The 14473-nt window shown below is 29.4% G+C and overlaps 1 protein-coding gene across 1 annotated transcript in view; it reads left to right on the top strand.

Moving 5' to 3' along the window:
• LOC113372312 (gamma-aminobutyric acid type B receptor subunit 1) overlaps window positions 1-14473 on the top strand; it is a 303069-nt gene that overhangs the window by 167350 nt on the left and 121246 nt on the right. The window contains exons 5-6 of the mRNA XM_026612635.1: window positions 2072-2237; window positions 5068-5311. Of these exons, the coding sequence (XP_026468420.1) occupies window positions 2072-2237; window positions 5068-5311 (410 nt within the window). The remainder of the gene's footprint in view (window positions 1-2071; window positions 2238-5067; window positions 5312-14473) is intronic.

Genomic DNA, 14473 nt, shown 5'->3' with positions numbered 1-14473 from the left:
ACCAGTCATATTGACTGGCATGGTATATTGCGTTAAGAGAAAGCGTTAGTATACCTATATTTCTATAATATACAGATTCGTAATCATACACAAATTATAAATTATTGATATCTATGGATTTGTTATAAATTATTTAAGAAACTCAATAATATTTTTGTAGATTATTTAATACTTAACATTTTGACATACCTCATAAACAGAAAAAATTGAAGTGTGTGTGTGCGTGACACAATTTTTCATCGACGATTTCGGGCGTATGCATAAACCGATTTGAAAAATTTAACAAGCAATGGATTCCTATAACGACTGGACTTGCCTTTGCCAATCAGCACATCTTTCTATCAATAGGAATCGAATATTTTTTGAACATTCAAATCGGTTGATCCGTGCGCCTGAAAACGTGGACGAAAAAATGCAGACATACAAAGCACACACACATACACACACTTCCATTTTTTCTGAGGTATGCCAAAATGTTCAGCAACTTCGAGAATTTCGATTTTCATTTTCGATTTTCGGCCCATTACTATAACTACCCTACGGGAAGTTGATGAAACACAAAAAGTAAAAAATATGATATAAACTGTTTCAATAAAAAATTATCTCCGGAATTACTATTCAATAGTAATGTGTAATAAAATGTTTGGCATCTATACTAGTCTAGTTATGCGTCACGACCGCAGTCTATAATGAAAACTCCACATCACAATAAAAATCACAACTATCAAATCCAGAGATTGGGAGCTTTATTAGCTTATTGGACACAATATAAAACTAGTGGGGTGGGTGGCATCGTGCCTTAAGGCAAATTGCTGGAACTTTCCGTACCGTAACGAAATGTTCGAGGAATACTGAATGTTTTCAAATAGATTATTATTAATATTGTAAAATTGTCTAATATTTATAAGAATTATATAAACTGAATTGCAGAGTTGAAATTATTTGTTTAAAGTATATTAGAACTATAGTCAGAATTATAAATAAAATCTGAATTATTTTCGATATACAAAAAATTAAAAAAAAAAATTAAACAAATTTTTTTTTTCCAAAATCAGTTATTTTGTAAAGGCAAGCAGAAAGTTCTTTGAATCATTCAAATCGGACGCTTAGTTCTCTCAAAAACTGCGATTTTTTACATATTTAGCTTCGTATCTTCGAAATGGATAGGCCTGCCTTTGCCAAAAACTAATAAACACTTCTCCCAATCATTACTAATTGAATGTTTTTTAGATCATTCAAATCGGATACTCTGTTCTCTCAAAAATTCCATTTCTATTTTCTGCACTCTTTGCTGCGTATCCTCGAAACGGCTGGACCTGCCTTTGCCAAAAATTAATCAGCTCTTTTCCCTGTCGATAGGAATCGAATGTTTTTTAAACCATTCAAATCGGTTGATCCGTACGCCCGAAAACGTGGGCGAAAATTTGTATCCATGCATACATACACACACACACACATCCATTTTTTCTGAGGTAGGCCAAAACGTTCAGAAACCTTCAAAACGTCGAGAAATGTCAAAATTTTCAATTCCGATTTTCGGCCCATTACAATAACTTATCCTACGGGAAGTTAAAAAATTAGCAGTCAAAAACAAAATTTTGATCTATAAAACTATGATAATTAAAACTATTTAAAATTAAACAGGACCCAATTAAAACTATTTAAAATGATGATACGCGAGCAATAAAACTCTGCATGCTGATCTGAAGGTGCTATATATTAAAATCTTCATAAAAAGATGAACCACATAATCATCATCACAAATTAGATAATCCACTCATTGCTCCGCTGTTTCTACATTAAAGTTAAGAATACTTTAAAAATTTTGACCAATAAACTTGATCCAATGAATTGTATCCAATAGTAATTACTCATTGGGGTAACTGCTATCTATAATTATATTTAATTGATGTTAACCAAAATAACTCAGGATATAATTAATATTGTGATTGTTATTAATAAATGATTTTTTTTTACTAAAATAATGCTGTGTCTCATTAGTTGATGTACTGTTTCATTAAGCTCAGTGTAATAACTGTACGAACTATAGTGTTTCTTTTTTCTATTTCAGGTTGGTATGAAGATAATTGGTTCGAAGTGAATTTAGAGAAGGAAGGTATAGAATGTACGAAAGCGCAAATGCGAATTGCGGCAGAAGGACATCTCACCACCGAAGCCTTAATGTGGAATCGAAGTAATCAGAAAACGATATCTGGAATGACACGAGAGGAATTTAGGTACGTTATTGAATTCTCCAGCATTTTGATTGATATCATTATGTATAATACATAGTGAAGATAAAAATTCCATTCGAATTTAATATATTCTAGTAAGATAATTATATATAACTTTTTTTAAATGCATAATACTAATGCATAATACTAAATATATAAATAAAATAAAAAAACTAATGCATAATACTAAATAAATGTATAACAATGCGTTATAGACTTACGTTAAAATATTAAAAAAAAACTTCTTTAAACATTAAGTTGATTGAAATTGGATAAATTCTAAAGGTACATTTACGTATTTTACATGTGTATTTATTTATTCATCATTAACCGTCATTATATTAATTGTGAGAAATATAAAGTTCATGCTAAAATATTACCAACTATAAATTTAATGTTTGTCTGCGCTGTGACTGAAAAAATAAAAAAATTATATTAGTTTATAGATTTTCATGACGAGCAAATTCAGTGAAATATGTGTAAAATTAGAGATCGATTGACACAATCCAAATTTTCCTACTATTGGCTCGTATAGAGATCTTTGCAACATGAAATTTTTTATGCGAAATTCATTATTAATATTGATTACATTTTTTGATAAATATTTTTACTGTCATAATTAAGTTTATGTAATGATAATCAGTACAATAAAAAGCAATCGAACTATAGTTTTAGAATTACATGATTAATAAAAACCAATACTAAGAGATCAATTCTTCGATAAATTAGAATTGTTATTGTAACGCTCTATTACGGATCTATCTTCGTTGGAATTGGTAGTAATAAATTGTTCAAAAAATGTATTTGCCGTGCGATCAGGCGTTTTACCCACATATAAAACCTAACTTCACGTTTGTTTCTAGGTGCATCATCAACATGATGCACTTAGATAAGGGGGCGTTCATTAATTACGTTATTGTTATTCGATGATTCTTAGAACCCTTCTCTCTTTTTGGTAATATTTAAATTTACCCTCTCCTCCTTAACCTTTTATGTGGTCAAAAGTACTTTGTAAATTTTATTAATTTTTTTGCCAACTGTTTGATTTTTTAATAAAATTCAGGTAAAAAATAAATTCACGTGATATCTGGCAAGACCCATTTTTCCTACGTGATATTTCTTGATTTTTTGTCAAACCCTCTTCCTTGTTATGCCTCACTTGATTTAATGAACGCTTTCTAAAATTGTAGAAATTTGAGCGTTTTGCAGGTTAGGTTTTATGTGTGAAACGCTTGATCGCACAACTAATACATTGCGTTTTGACAATTTGATTTCACCAATTCATACGAAGATAGACGCTTCTATTTTATCATAAATTTGGCCCCTAAATATATAAATTTACGTGCTATATCAACTTCACCGTTGATGTATTCTTGTCTGGTTAAGTAGTTTGTAGATTAGTAGATTCTGTGCAGAAAGATGTTTTGTTGATAGAGGGACCTAGACAATTTTTGTGGTCAGAATATTAAATTAATGTCTATATTAATTAACTTACCGTAGGATAGTTATAGTAATAGGTGCTGATTAGTTTTTGGCAAAGGCGGGTTTAGCCGTTACAAAGATACAGAGCAAAGAGTGCCGAAAATAGAAATCGAGATTTCGAGAGAAAGAAGCATCCGATCTGAAAAATCTAAAAAACGTTCAGTTCGTAGTGATGGGGAGAAGCGGTGATTAGTTTTTGTCAAAAGCAGGTTCAGCCGTTTCAAAGATACAAAGCTAAATGTTCAAAAATTGCAGTTTTTGAGAGAACTAAGCATCCGATCTGAATGGTTCTATTGACGAAACAATTGCTTTGAATTTTTAGTTTTTTTCTTAAATTTTTTCAATTTTTTTTGGTATATCGAAAATAATGAAGATTTTAATTTTATTTCTTAGTAAAGTTGTAAAGTTCACGTATATACTTTAAATAAATTATTATAAATTTGCAATTCAGTTCATATAATTCTTATAAATATTAGGCAATGTTACGGTATTTATTTATAATAATCTTTTCGAAACATTTAATATTTCTAGAACATTTTGTTAGGGTACGAGAAGTTCTAGCAATTTGCCTTAAGGCACGATGCCATGTACCACTAGTCTTTAACAAATTTGTCTGTATTGCCATCACAGTGAACTATGTATTGCCATCATAGTGGACAAAACTAGTGGTGCTGGAACATCCCGCACCAAACATTATTTCTTTCTTGAGCGGCTAGACCTGCCTTCGCCAAAAACTAATCAGCACGTCTCCTTATCAATACGAATCAAATGGTTTTTTAATTATTCAAATCGCTTCAGCCGTGTTCCCGAAATCGTCGAAGAAAATTTGTATCCGCACACACACACATACGCGCACAAAAACACATAGCATACATACACACACATACATTCATTTTTTCTAAGGTATGCCAAAATGTTCAGAAGATTTTGAAACATAACGTAAACGTATATATAATTTTCATTTTGGAATTTTTGCGATTACTATTACTTGCCCTATGGGAAGTTAACAAAGTCATTTGGATTTATATAAAAATTGCAATCATATTGAATCAATTTATGGCTCGTCCTAAACATATATTTTACACGAAAAACTAAAAATTAAAGTCATTTAAATTCATTTATCGTATGGCGTAAACTTTTATAAATATATGATATTTTGTGAATTTTTTCATACTATGCATTACCAATTCGTGTTCATTGCATTGAAAAATTCGTTTTCTTAAAATTGATGATATTTTAATAAATGTATCCTTTTCCAGAATCATTTGAGAACTATATTTTTTTCAAATCTAGTAACTCTTTTCCTCTCTGCAGTACTTTTCTTAAATGTGTTTCCACTATTTATTACCAGGAGTCGTCTCGAAGATGTCCTTCGACAGGACGGCTACGATATCGACAACGGTCGTTATCCCGAGGGCTACCAAGAGGCGCCTCTCGCCTACGATGCGGTTTGGAGCGTTGCCTTGGCATTCAATAAGACGATGGCCAGATTGAGGAGACAAGGCAAATCATTGAAGAGTTTTACGTACACCGATAAAGAAACGGCAGACGACATCTATTCCGCCATCAATTCCACGCAGTTTCTAGGAGTCTCGGTGAGTTATATATTGTATATATATATATATATATATATATATATATACTTATAGTTATATATATATATATATATATACAGGGCCGGCCCTGTGGTCCTTAGCGCCCGCATGCAACTTTTTTTCTAGCGCCCCCCCCCCCCTATTAATTTTCACCTTTTTAACAGTTTATCATTAAAATTATATAAATATTTACAAATTTTTTAAAAATTAATTTTTAATTATTCTGGATTTAGTACACAAAAAAATAGATATAATCTAGAAGGGTATAAAATATATTGATTCTAAATTTATTTATTATTATCGATATCAACAAATAAAATAATCCCTGTCATAATTTCACATTTTAGTAATATTCAATATGTAGTAAATTGGTTAAGGATGTAAGTTCGACTACCATAGCAAAAGAATTAATATTTTTGTTAGATTAAAGTTATAAAATTTAAGAAATGCATTTCAGAAATAGTATTTATTATTTTGATATAAAGATTTTAATATCAAAATAATAAATACTATTTCTGAAATGCATTTCTTAAATTCTGTAACTTTCATTTAACAAAAATATTAAGTGAAATAAATAAATTAAGTTTTAATTATTCTGGATTTAGTGCACAAAAAATTAGATATAATCTAACAGCGTATAAAATATATTGATTTTAAATTTATTTAGAAAATCGAGGCGATTAGGGACGTTGATTATAATCAAGTATTTTGAAATTTTCAATTATTTTTAACGTATGTGCAATATTAATATTTAAAAAAACTAGCATTTCATTTTCAAACATAACACTCGTATTTCATGTTGAATTTTTTAAAATTTTAATTTAATTTAATTATTCATCATTTACAATATCCAAAATTGCGTCGTAAACTTCTCCTTATTGATATCGTTAGAGCCGTCATATTCAGAGTTCCAGCTTGTTATTAACTTTTTAACTTATTTTAGAAGAATTGTTCAAAAATCAGTAAAAAATGCAAAGAAATTACACATTTCTTGAACAATATTGAAAAAAACTTATTATATTTGATATGTATTATTTCTGTATAGTTAATAATTATTAAATTTAGAGTATGGACACCACTAGGTATAAAACAAGCCTTAAGATTTTTGTTTCAAAGTAAATTTTGCTTCCATTTTTCATATTTGTTCCACGCATGTCTTCAACATTCAAAGTTCAACAGATGCGAAACATTTGCAACAAAAGCAAAAGTTACAATTCAATTTCTCGGAATAAGCATGCCATTTTCTAAGCACTGACTTCCCATTTTTTATAATTTGTTTATATTTTTTAACAAGTTCCGATTCAACTAAATCTGCTCGCAATTTTTCGTTAATAATGCCCAACAATTAATTTAATCTTTCGCAGGTTTGCGCTTATGGAATTGAACACTAGATAATTTTTTTTCGATTCCACGGTAACTTCAAAAAAAGAAAGAAATGAATAAGTAGATTAAGCAATAAATAGAGCTGTTATTTACTAATTTGCAGAATTATTAATCGGTTAATTGTTTCTACTGATATCACATTGCAAAATAAATACGCTTTTTGTGTCTCCGTATCCCTAAATAAGTTAAATTATTTATTATAATTTATTAAGTATTCTACATTTTAAATAAATAATTCTAGATTTTATATAAAAAAATATAAATATTATATTAAAAATTTAATTTCCAAAACTCGTTTTGGCGCCCCCTAAGGCTTGCGCCCGCATTTTTTGCATTCATCGCATGCAAGGCAGGACCGGCCCTGTATATATATATATATATATATATATATATATATATATATATATTCAATAGATAAGTCCTGGATTTTTTCAATATATCGATTGTTTCTTTTCCGAACAGTAAATCCAATAATAAAAAACAATTTGTTCTTTGAAGATGTTTAATAACGACATTTCGGAACTAGGTACGTTCCATCATCAGGTTTATTCTGTCAAAGAAAATGTTTTTTAAATGTTAATCAATAGTTTTAAAAAACATTGTCTTTGACAGAATAGACCTGATGATGGAACGTACCTAGTTCCGAAACGTCGTTATTAAACATCTTCAAAAAAACAAATTGCTTTTTATTATTGGATTTACTGTTCGGAAAAGAAACAATCAATATATTGAAAAAATCCAGGACTTAGCTATTGAATATATATATATATATATATATATATATATATATATATATATATTAATAGATTTGAATTTGATGTTGATATAATATATTTTATATGAGTTTAAAAGTCGGGCGTTACATTAATAAAAATAGTACGAAAGTTTTTAGAAATTTATTTAAAATCTATACTTTCGGCTAGCATCTTAGCCTTCACTCAGTTGCAATCAATTTAACTATAATAATTAAAACTAAATAAATAATATGTAAGGAATTTCATAGAAAAACAATTATATTAATTAAAAAAACTTACAATTTTGTATCCTAATATAACAAGTGAAAACATTATTAATCCATGATATGAGCATGTGCACATTGATAAAATATATATCTTTTAACATCACAGATGGTAAAACACACAAATAAGCATAACTTAAGAAGTTGTCGAAACTATGTATTTCGATGTTCGGAGTGTTCGGAGTTTAAGATAGAAAATTTTCTATTCAAAGGAAATTTTTAAGATTTATTGAACAATAAAACTATAGTAATATTGTAGAAATAAATGACAAAAATTACAAAAAACACTATTATTAACATAATTTGACATTGTTATTGACAATGTCTACATTATTATTGCCGAAAAGCAGCTGAGATGTGCCAGAAATTAAGACTAGTGGGGCTCATGGCATCGTGCCTTAAGACAAATTGCTGGTACTTCCCGTACCAAAAACTATTTTTTTTTAAAAAGATTAACATTTTTGAAAAAAAAAATTATTCTGAAAAAATTAGATTTTTGAGAAACTATAAATTTTTGACTAAAATTCACTTTTTTTTGAAAAAAAAGATTTTTTGAAAAAAAATTATTTCGAAATATTTTGGAAATTTTGAACTTTTTTCAGAGCAATCGTACTGCTTTAACTGCATAGAGACGAAACATCGAAGCGCGTAAGCGACGCGTTGCCATCTAACGGATAAAGATTGGTAGGGAACCCATCGGAATGTAAACAAAATTTATACTTATTGTTAAAATCTCTATAAAATAGAGATACCGCTAGACTTGCCTTCATGAAAATTTAATCAGTTCTTCATTTTGTTAATACAAGTAAAATGTTTTTCGAATTATTCAAATCAGACGCTCCGTTTCCTTTACCGTTCTTGGCACTTTCTGCCCCATACCTTCGAAACGGTGAGACCTGCCTTTTTCAAAAATTAATCAGCACGTCTTCTTATCAATACGAATCGAATGTTTTTTTAATTATTCAAATCGCTTCATCCGCGTTCCCGAAATCATCGACGAAAATTTGTATCTTCACACACACACATACACGCATATACACATACACACATACACACATACATACACACACACATACATTCATTTTTAAACAAAATTTTAATACAAAAAAGTATTTTTATTTATTAAAAACATGATTTAGAATTTTGTTTCATGTGCCAAAAATTTATATGTTTGGGATATAGAATATTTAGCAAGTTGATCTTAGATTGAAGAGTGCTCATATTAACTAGATTTTACAAATTAATTCTGCTAGAAATATCAATTCACTTGAATTTTGAATTTGGCTGAAATTATGAGCTTAGATAATATTAGAAAATTATATACAAGGAAAATGTATTGTTTACATTATTATTGCCGAAAAGCAGCTGAAATGTGCCAAAAGTTAAAAAAATATATTATAGTCAAGTATATGCTGGCAGATGAAATTATATAATTTAGTTTAATAAATAACGCATTAAGTCCAAAGGTGCATATACATTAGTTTTTTAAACTTGAATTTCGCATTTTGGTTTACTTTACTAAATTATTTAAAAATACAAAAAAAAATTCTACTTATTAAAAACATGATTTAGAATTTTGTTCCGTGTGTCAAATTGTGTTAGATTGAAGAGTGCTCATATGAACTAGATTTTACAAATTAATTCAACTAATGTCTATTAAAGTATTAGTAAGAAAAATGTACTTTAAAAATTATAATTGCCAAAAAACAACTAATATATCGTACCTACGAGATAATGAAAATAATAGACTAAATTATTGAAGTAATTATGTTGTTAATAAAATGGATTTTTACCTGCTTATGCTAAGACCATAAATGAATCACAACGGTAGGATATTAAATAGGATATTGAATAGTATAGGATAGGATATTAAAAATCTGGTACTTTTGAATTGTAGACGTGGGTAAACCTCTGTCAGGTCATCTAGTATATATACAATGGAATTAAAAACTAAATTTAGTTTACCTATAATGTATAATTATAATTATATTGATCCATGAAATTTAATAAATATGTAAATACATATAATTAAAATCCAAATAATGAAAAATATCTTTAATTTCTTTATTTTAAATCTCTATTTTACACTTTAATCACTTGTTTAAGATTATATCTCTTGGAATTCATTATGCTTTCCCAACAACTGAATTTATATTATTATCACGAAATAATTAAAAAGCTCCTTACAAAAGCTCTAATTACGTTTAAATCCTTCGATGTTCTAACTTTAAAAAACCTTGCAATTACTTGTGGTTCAATGAAATTTTTAATTGGCCATTAGCGGCTATGTTGTTTCATTTGATAACCTCAGTCACAAAAAAGTTACACGCAAAGTGATAGAAATGCGACAAAGTTCATACAACAAACAGCGTGGGCGTATTTTCATCATTAATGGGTTGTGTGAGTAACATCGAGCTTTTTAAATGTCACGATGTCCTGCACAAATAGGGAAACAAAATTATTAATGAGGACATGAGAGAATAGACAAATGGCCATTTATTATTTTATATGCTTTAATAGATGTGACTGATCTTTTTAAGAATACTTTTTTTAACATCATAATTGCAACAGAGACAAAGAATCGTTTATAGGTATAATGGTAAAGTAGTTTTGTTTTGTATCTCTAAAGGTTTATAAAAAATCAATAGCTTAAGCGTCAATTTAATGATTTGATTTTTATTATACGTTTTTATTTGCCGGTATGCAGTGCTGGATTTACAGTAGGGGCAATCGGGGCTACTGCCCAGGGCGGCAAATTTTGGGGGGCGGCAAAATTCGATACAATATAATCAACTTTTTTTTAACAACATTTTTTATTTCAAGCAATATAATTAACAAAACATAATACGATTGCAATGCAAAATTTGGGTTGAAATAACCGATAACTAAAATTTATTATTTTGCCTTGCCTCCCTTTGCCCACGTAAATTATCAAATTGGTTAATAAATTATCAAATTTGGCAATTTGGCAAATATAAAGATCCACAAACAAGCTGAAAGTTTAAGAAAAATATGTTTTTCAGTTCTCGAGCCCTCTCTTAAAATGAATTTGTCCACTTCGAAGCTCATAGCGCCGAAAAAAAATTTAACCTAGTGACTCATGGCATAGTGCCTTAAGACAAATTACTGAAACATCCCGTACTGAAAATTACATTTTATAAAGAGCTTTAAAATTTTTTGAAAAATGAAAAAAAACACTTTTAAAGCACGTTTTTTGTGTTTCGAAATTTTCCGAAAATTAAAAATTGATGAACTTTGCAAAGCAGTCGCGCTGCGTAGCTGTTTCAGAGAAGAAATATCGAAACTCAATTACCATTTTTCGTAATTGCCTCTGCCGAAAGTTAATCAGCACGTCTCCCCATCAATACAAATCTAATATTTTTTAATTATTCAAGTCGATTTCGAGAACACGGATCAACCGATTTAAATGATTCAATTCCTATTGATAAGAGACGTGCTGATTAGTTATTGGCCAAGGCAGTTCCAACTGTTTTGAAGATACGGGCCAAATTGCCAAAAATGATAATTCAGTTTTTGTGAAAAAAAGCGTCCAATATCATTCAAAAAAAATTACAGAATAAATAACTGCTTAAATTTGTGGGGGGCACGTTTAGCGGTTTCGATGATCCAATAAAAAAAATTAAAAAGAAACATTTGGCGGACAAAAGTGATCATAAGACATATGCACATTAAATTATCAGATATTTTAAAGATATTATAATCCGTTAGACGGCGATGCGGCACTTACGCGCTTCTATATTTTGTCTCTTAATAGAAAAAAGTTCGAAAGTTCGTAAAATTTCAGAGATGGGGCGGCATTTTTGTCAGTGCCCCGGGGCGCCAAATTTCTAAATCCGGCCCTGCCGGTATGTCTAATTAGTTATTTCACTTGGACCTGAAACCGCGGGGCTACTTGCTCTAAATAATTTTCCATAGAGTAAGTTATAGAATCGAAAAAAGAAAATAAAAATTTTTGTATATCGTATTCTACAAACAATTTATGTGAAAGTTCGCAAGAAATGTTAGTAATGAAGCCGAGATATAGAATAACGAAATAATTTTTTGAAAGTTTCGAAAAAACTCTTTTGTTTCAAATTAAAAAAAACGTTTTTGAAAATATTGTTTTTTTTTAAAAAAGACTTTTTTTAAATTTTGAACAACTTAATTTTTTTAAATTATTGAAATTTTTTGAAAAAGAATATTTTTAAATTTTTGATCGTGCTTTTCTCAAAAACTTAGCATTTTTTCACATGATCACACATAAACAAAACATTTTTCTAAACTAAATCGTCTAAGCGAGAGATCAATTCTCTCAAAAACTACATTTTTGTACCCTTTCCCGTATCTTGCTAGTACGTCCCCCAATTAATACAAATTGAATGTTTTTTAGTTCTATCAAGTCGATTGATGCACGTAGAGGACATTTCAAATTATATTAGAATAATAAAAAAAAAACATGGTACAGAACCCTAAAACATTGAACCAAAATTATGTATATTCGTTATTAAAATATCTGTCAACTTTATGTGCATATATTCAACGATAATTTTTGACCAGAAATGGCTTTTTTAACTTCCTGTAGTGTAAGTTATTGTAATCATCCAACAATTGAAATTGAAAATTTTTGCATTTCTTCAAGTTTTGAAGGGTTCTGAACATTTTGTCATACCTTAAAAAAAATGATGTTTTTTCGTATAGCGAAGGAAATGCCTTTATGCAACCCAGAAATGTGGACAAGAAAAAAAGGATGTGTGTGTGGCCATGTGTGTTTTACTGGCAATTTTTTGTCCACGTTTTTGGGCGTACCGATGAATCGATTTGACTGGTTCAAAAAACATTCGATTCCTATTGATAGGGAGATGTGATGATTAGTTTTTGGCCAAGACAGACCCAGCCGTTTCGGAGATACGGAGCTAACTAGTTGGTTTGGTATTTAGCCTTAAGGCAAGTTACATGAACTTCCCGATATGTTTAAATAATCGACTTAATCAATAAAAAGTAAATTAATTTATGAGTCATTAAAAGTATTCCAAGTGGATTTATTACACATAATTAAAAAAGGAACGAACACTTTGACCAGTTTTCAGGACATTAATGGTTTATTATGTTCAAGACCAAGTACTCTATCATTATACCAAGTAAATAGTCTAATTTTAATTTTAACAAATCTCAAAAAAACTACTCATTTTCTCAAACTTTGATGAATTTTTAAAATCAAACTATTTGTCGTAAGGCCGTAATATTTCAGTAAGTTCTATAAGACCATGGTATATATCACTAAAAAAAAATCCAAAAAATCGGCTTAAATTTTTTTTTCAACGGTTAATTACAAGAAAACGGCTCGGTAGATTTTCACCTAAAACTAATCAGTATCATCCCAACTAATATCTTTCGAACAGTTTTTGATTTTTTAAAATCGGTCGGTAGGATGAGCTTAAATGTGGACGAAAAGTTTAACACTTTTTTTCAAATTATAAAGAAACGGCTTGGGGCAGATCGTCGCACAAAATGACAAACGATAGTCCTCACCGAAATACATCAAATGGCTTTTAAATTTCTGAAATCGGTTAAGGCGTTTTTGAGAAAACGTCGATCAAAGATTTCATTTTGACAAATGTCAAAAAAAACGATACCAATTTTTGCAAACTTTGACGAATTTTTAAAGCTAAACGAGTTGTCGTAGGACCGTAATTTTAGTATGACCTAGAAAACTATGGTATCTACCGTCAAAAAAAAAATCATAAAAATCGTCGATTTTTTTTTTTTTAACTTTATTGCAAGAAAACGGCCCGGCCGATCTTTACCAAAAACTAATCAGCACGATTCCCAACCAATATCTATCAAATGGTTTTTGAATTTTCAGAATCGATTCAGAATTGCGGGCTAAAACGTGGACGAGAAAATTTTCACTTTTCTGCAAATTACAAAGAAACGGCCCGGCCGATTGCCGCACAAAACTCAGAAACGATAGTCCTCATCGAGATACATCGAATGGCTTTTAAATTTTTGAAATCGGTCCAGCCGTTTTGAAGAAAACGTCGATTTACGGCAAAAATCTGTTCACACACACACACACACACACACATTCTTTTTCCAAATTTGGTCTCATTCGATTCAGAATGGCTTGAAACGTCGAGAAAACATAAAATTAGCGAATCAGATTTTTTGATGAAAACATAAACTTCTCCTTCGGGAAGTTAAATATTCAAAAAATGGCAGTTTTTGAGAGAACTAAGCATCCGATTTAAATGATGCAAAAAACTTTCTGCTTGTATTGACAAAAAACTGCTTTTGAGATTTTTATTAAATTTTTTTTTCAAAAATTTTTTTTTGTTCAACGGAAATATTTCGGATTTTAATTTAAATTTGACTGAACTTCTACAGCTTACTTATATACTACTTTAATATAATTCTTATAAATATTTGACAATGTCCTCATTTTAAATTCGTTTGATTGACTACTTTTCTATAATACATAAATAAAAAAAAACGTCCTAGTCCAATTCATAAGCTTCTAAATTTGGTCTATAAAATTATCGAAGTTACAGTATTTATTAATCTATTTGAAAACATTTAATATTCCCAAAATATTTCGTTATGTTACGGAAAGTTCGAGCAATTTGCCTTAAGACATGATGCCATACAATAATAGTTTATTTTTTTCTGGATCTCTAAAACCGCTAACCTACCTTCCCATAAATTTAAGTTATTCTTTGCTCCGTCAAGTACAATGTTTTTTGAATCATTAAAATCGGATGCTC

The sequence above is a fragment of the Ctenocephalides felis genome, unplaced genomic scaffold (genome assembly GCF_003426905.1).
Source record: "Ctenocephalides felis isolate EL2017-DRISC unplaced genomic scaffold, ASM342690v1 CF-g0.4_SCAFFOLD_01604, whole genome shotgun sequence".
NCBI classification, from domain to species: Eukaryota; Metazoa; Arthropoda; class Insecta; order Siphonaptera; family Pulicidae; genus Ctenocephalides; species Ctenocephalides felis.
This window is presented reverse-complemented; position numbering and strand designations above follow the sequence as displayed.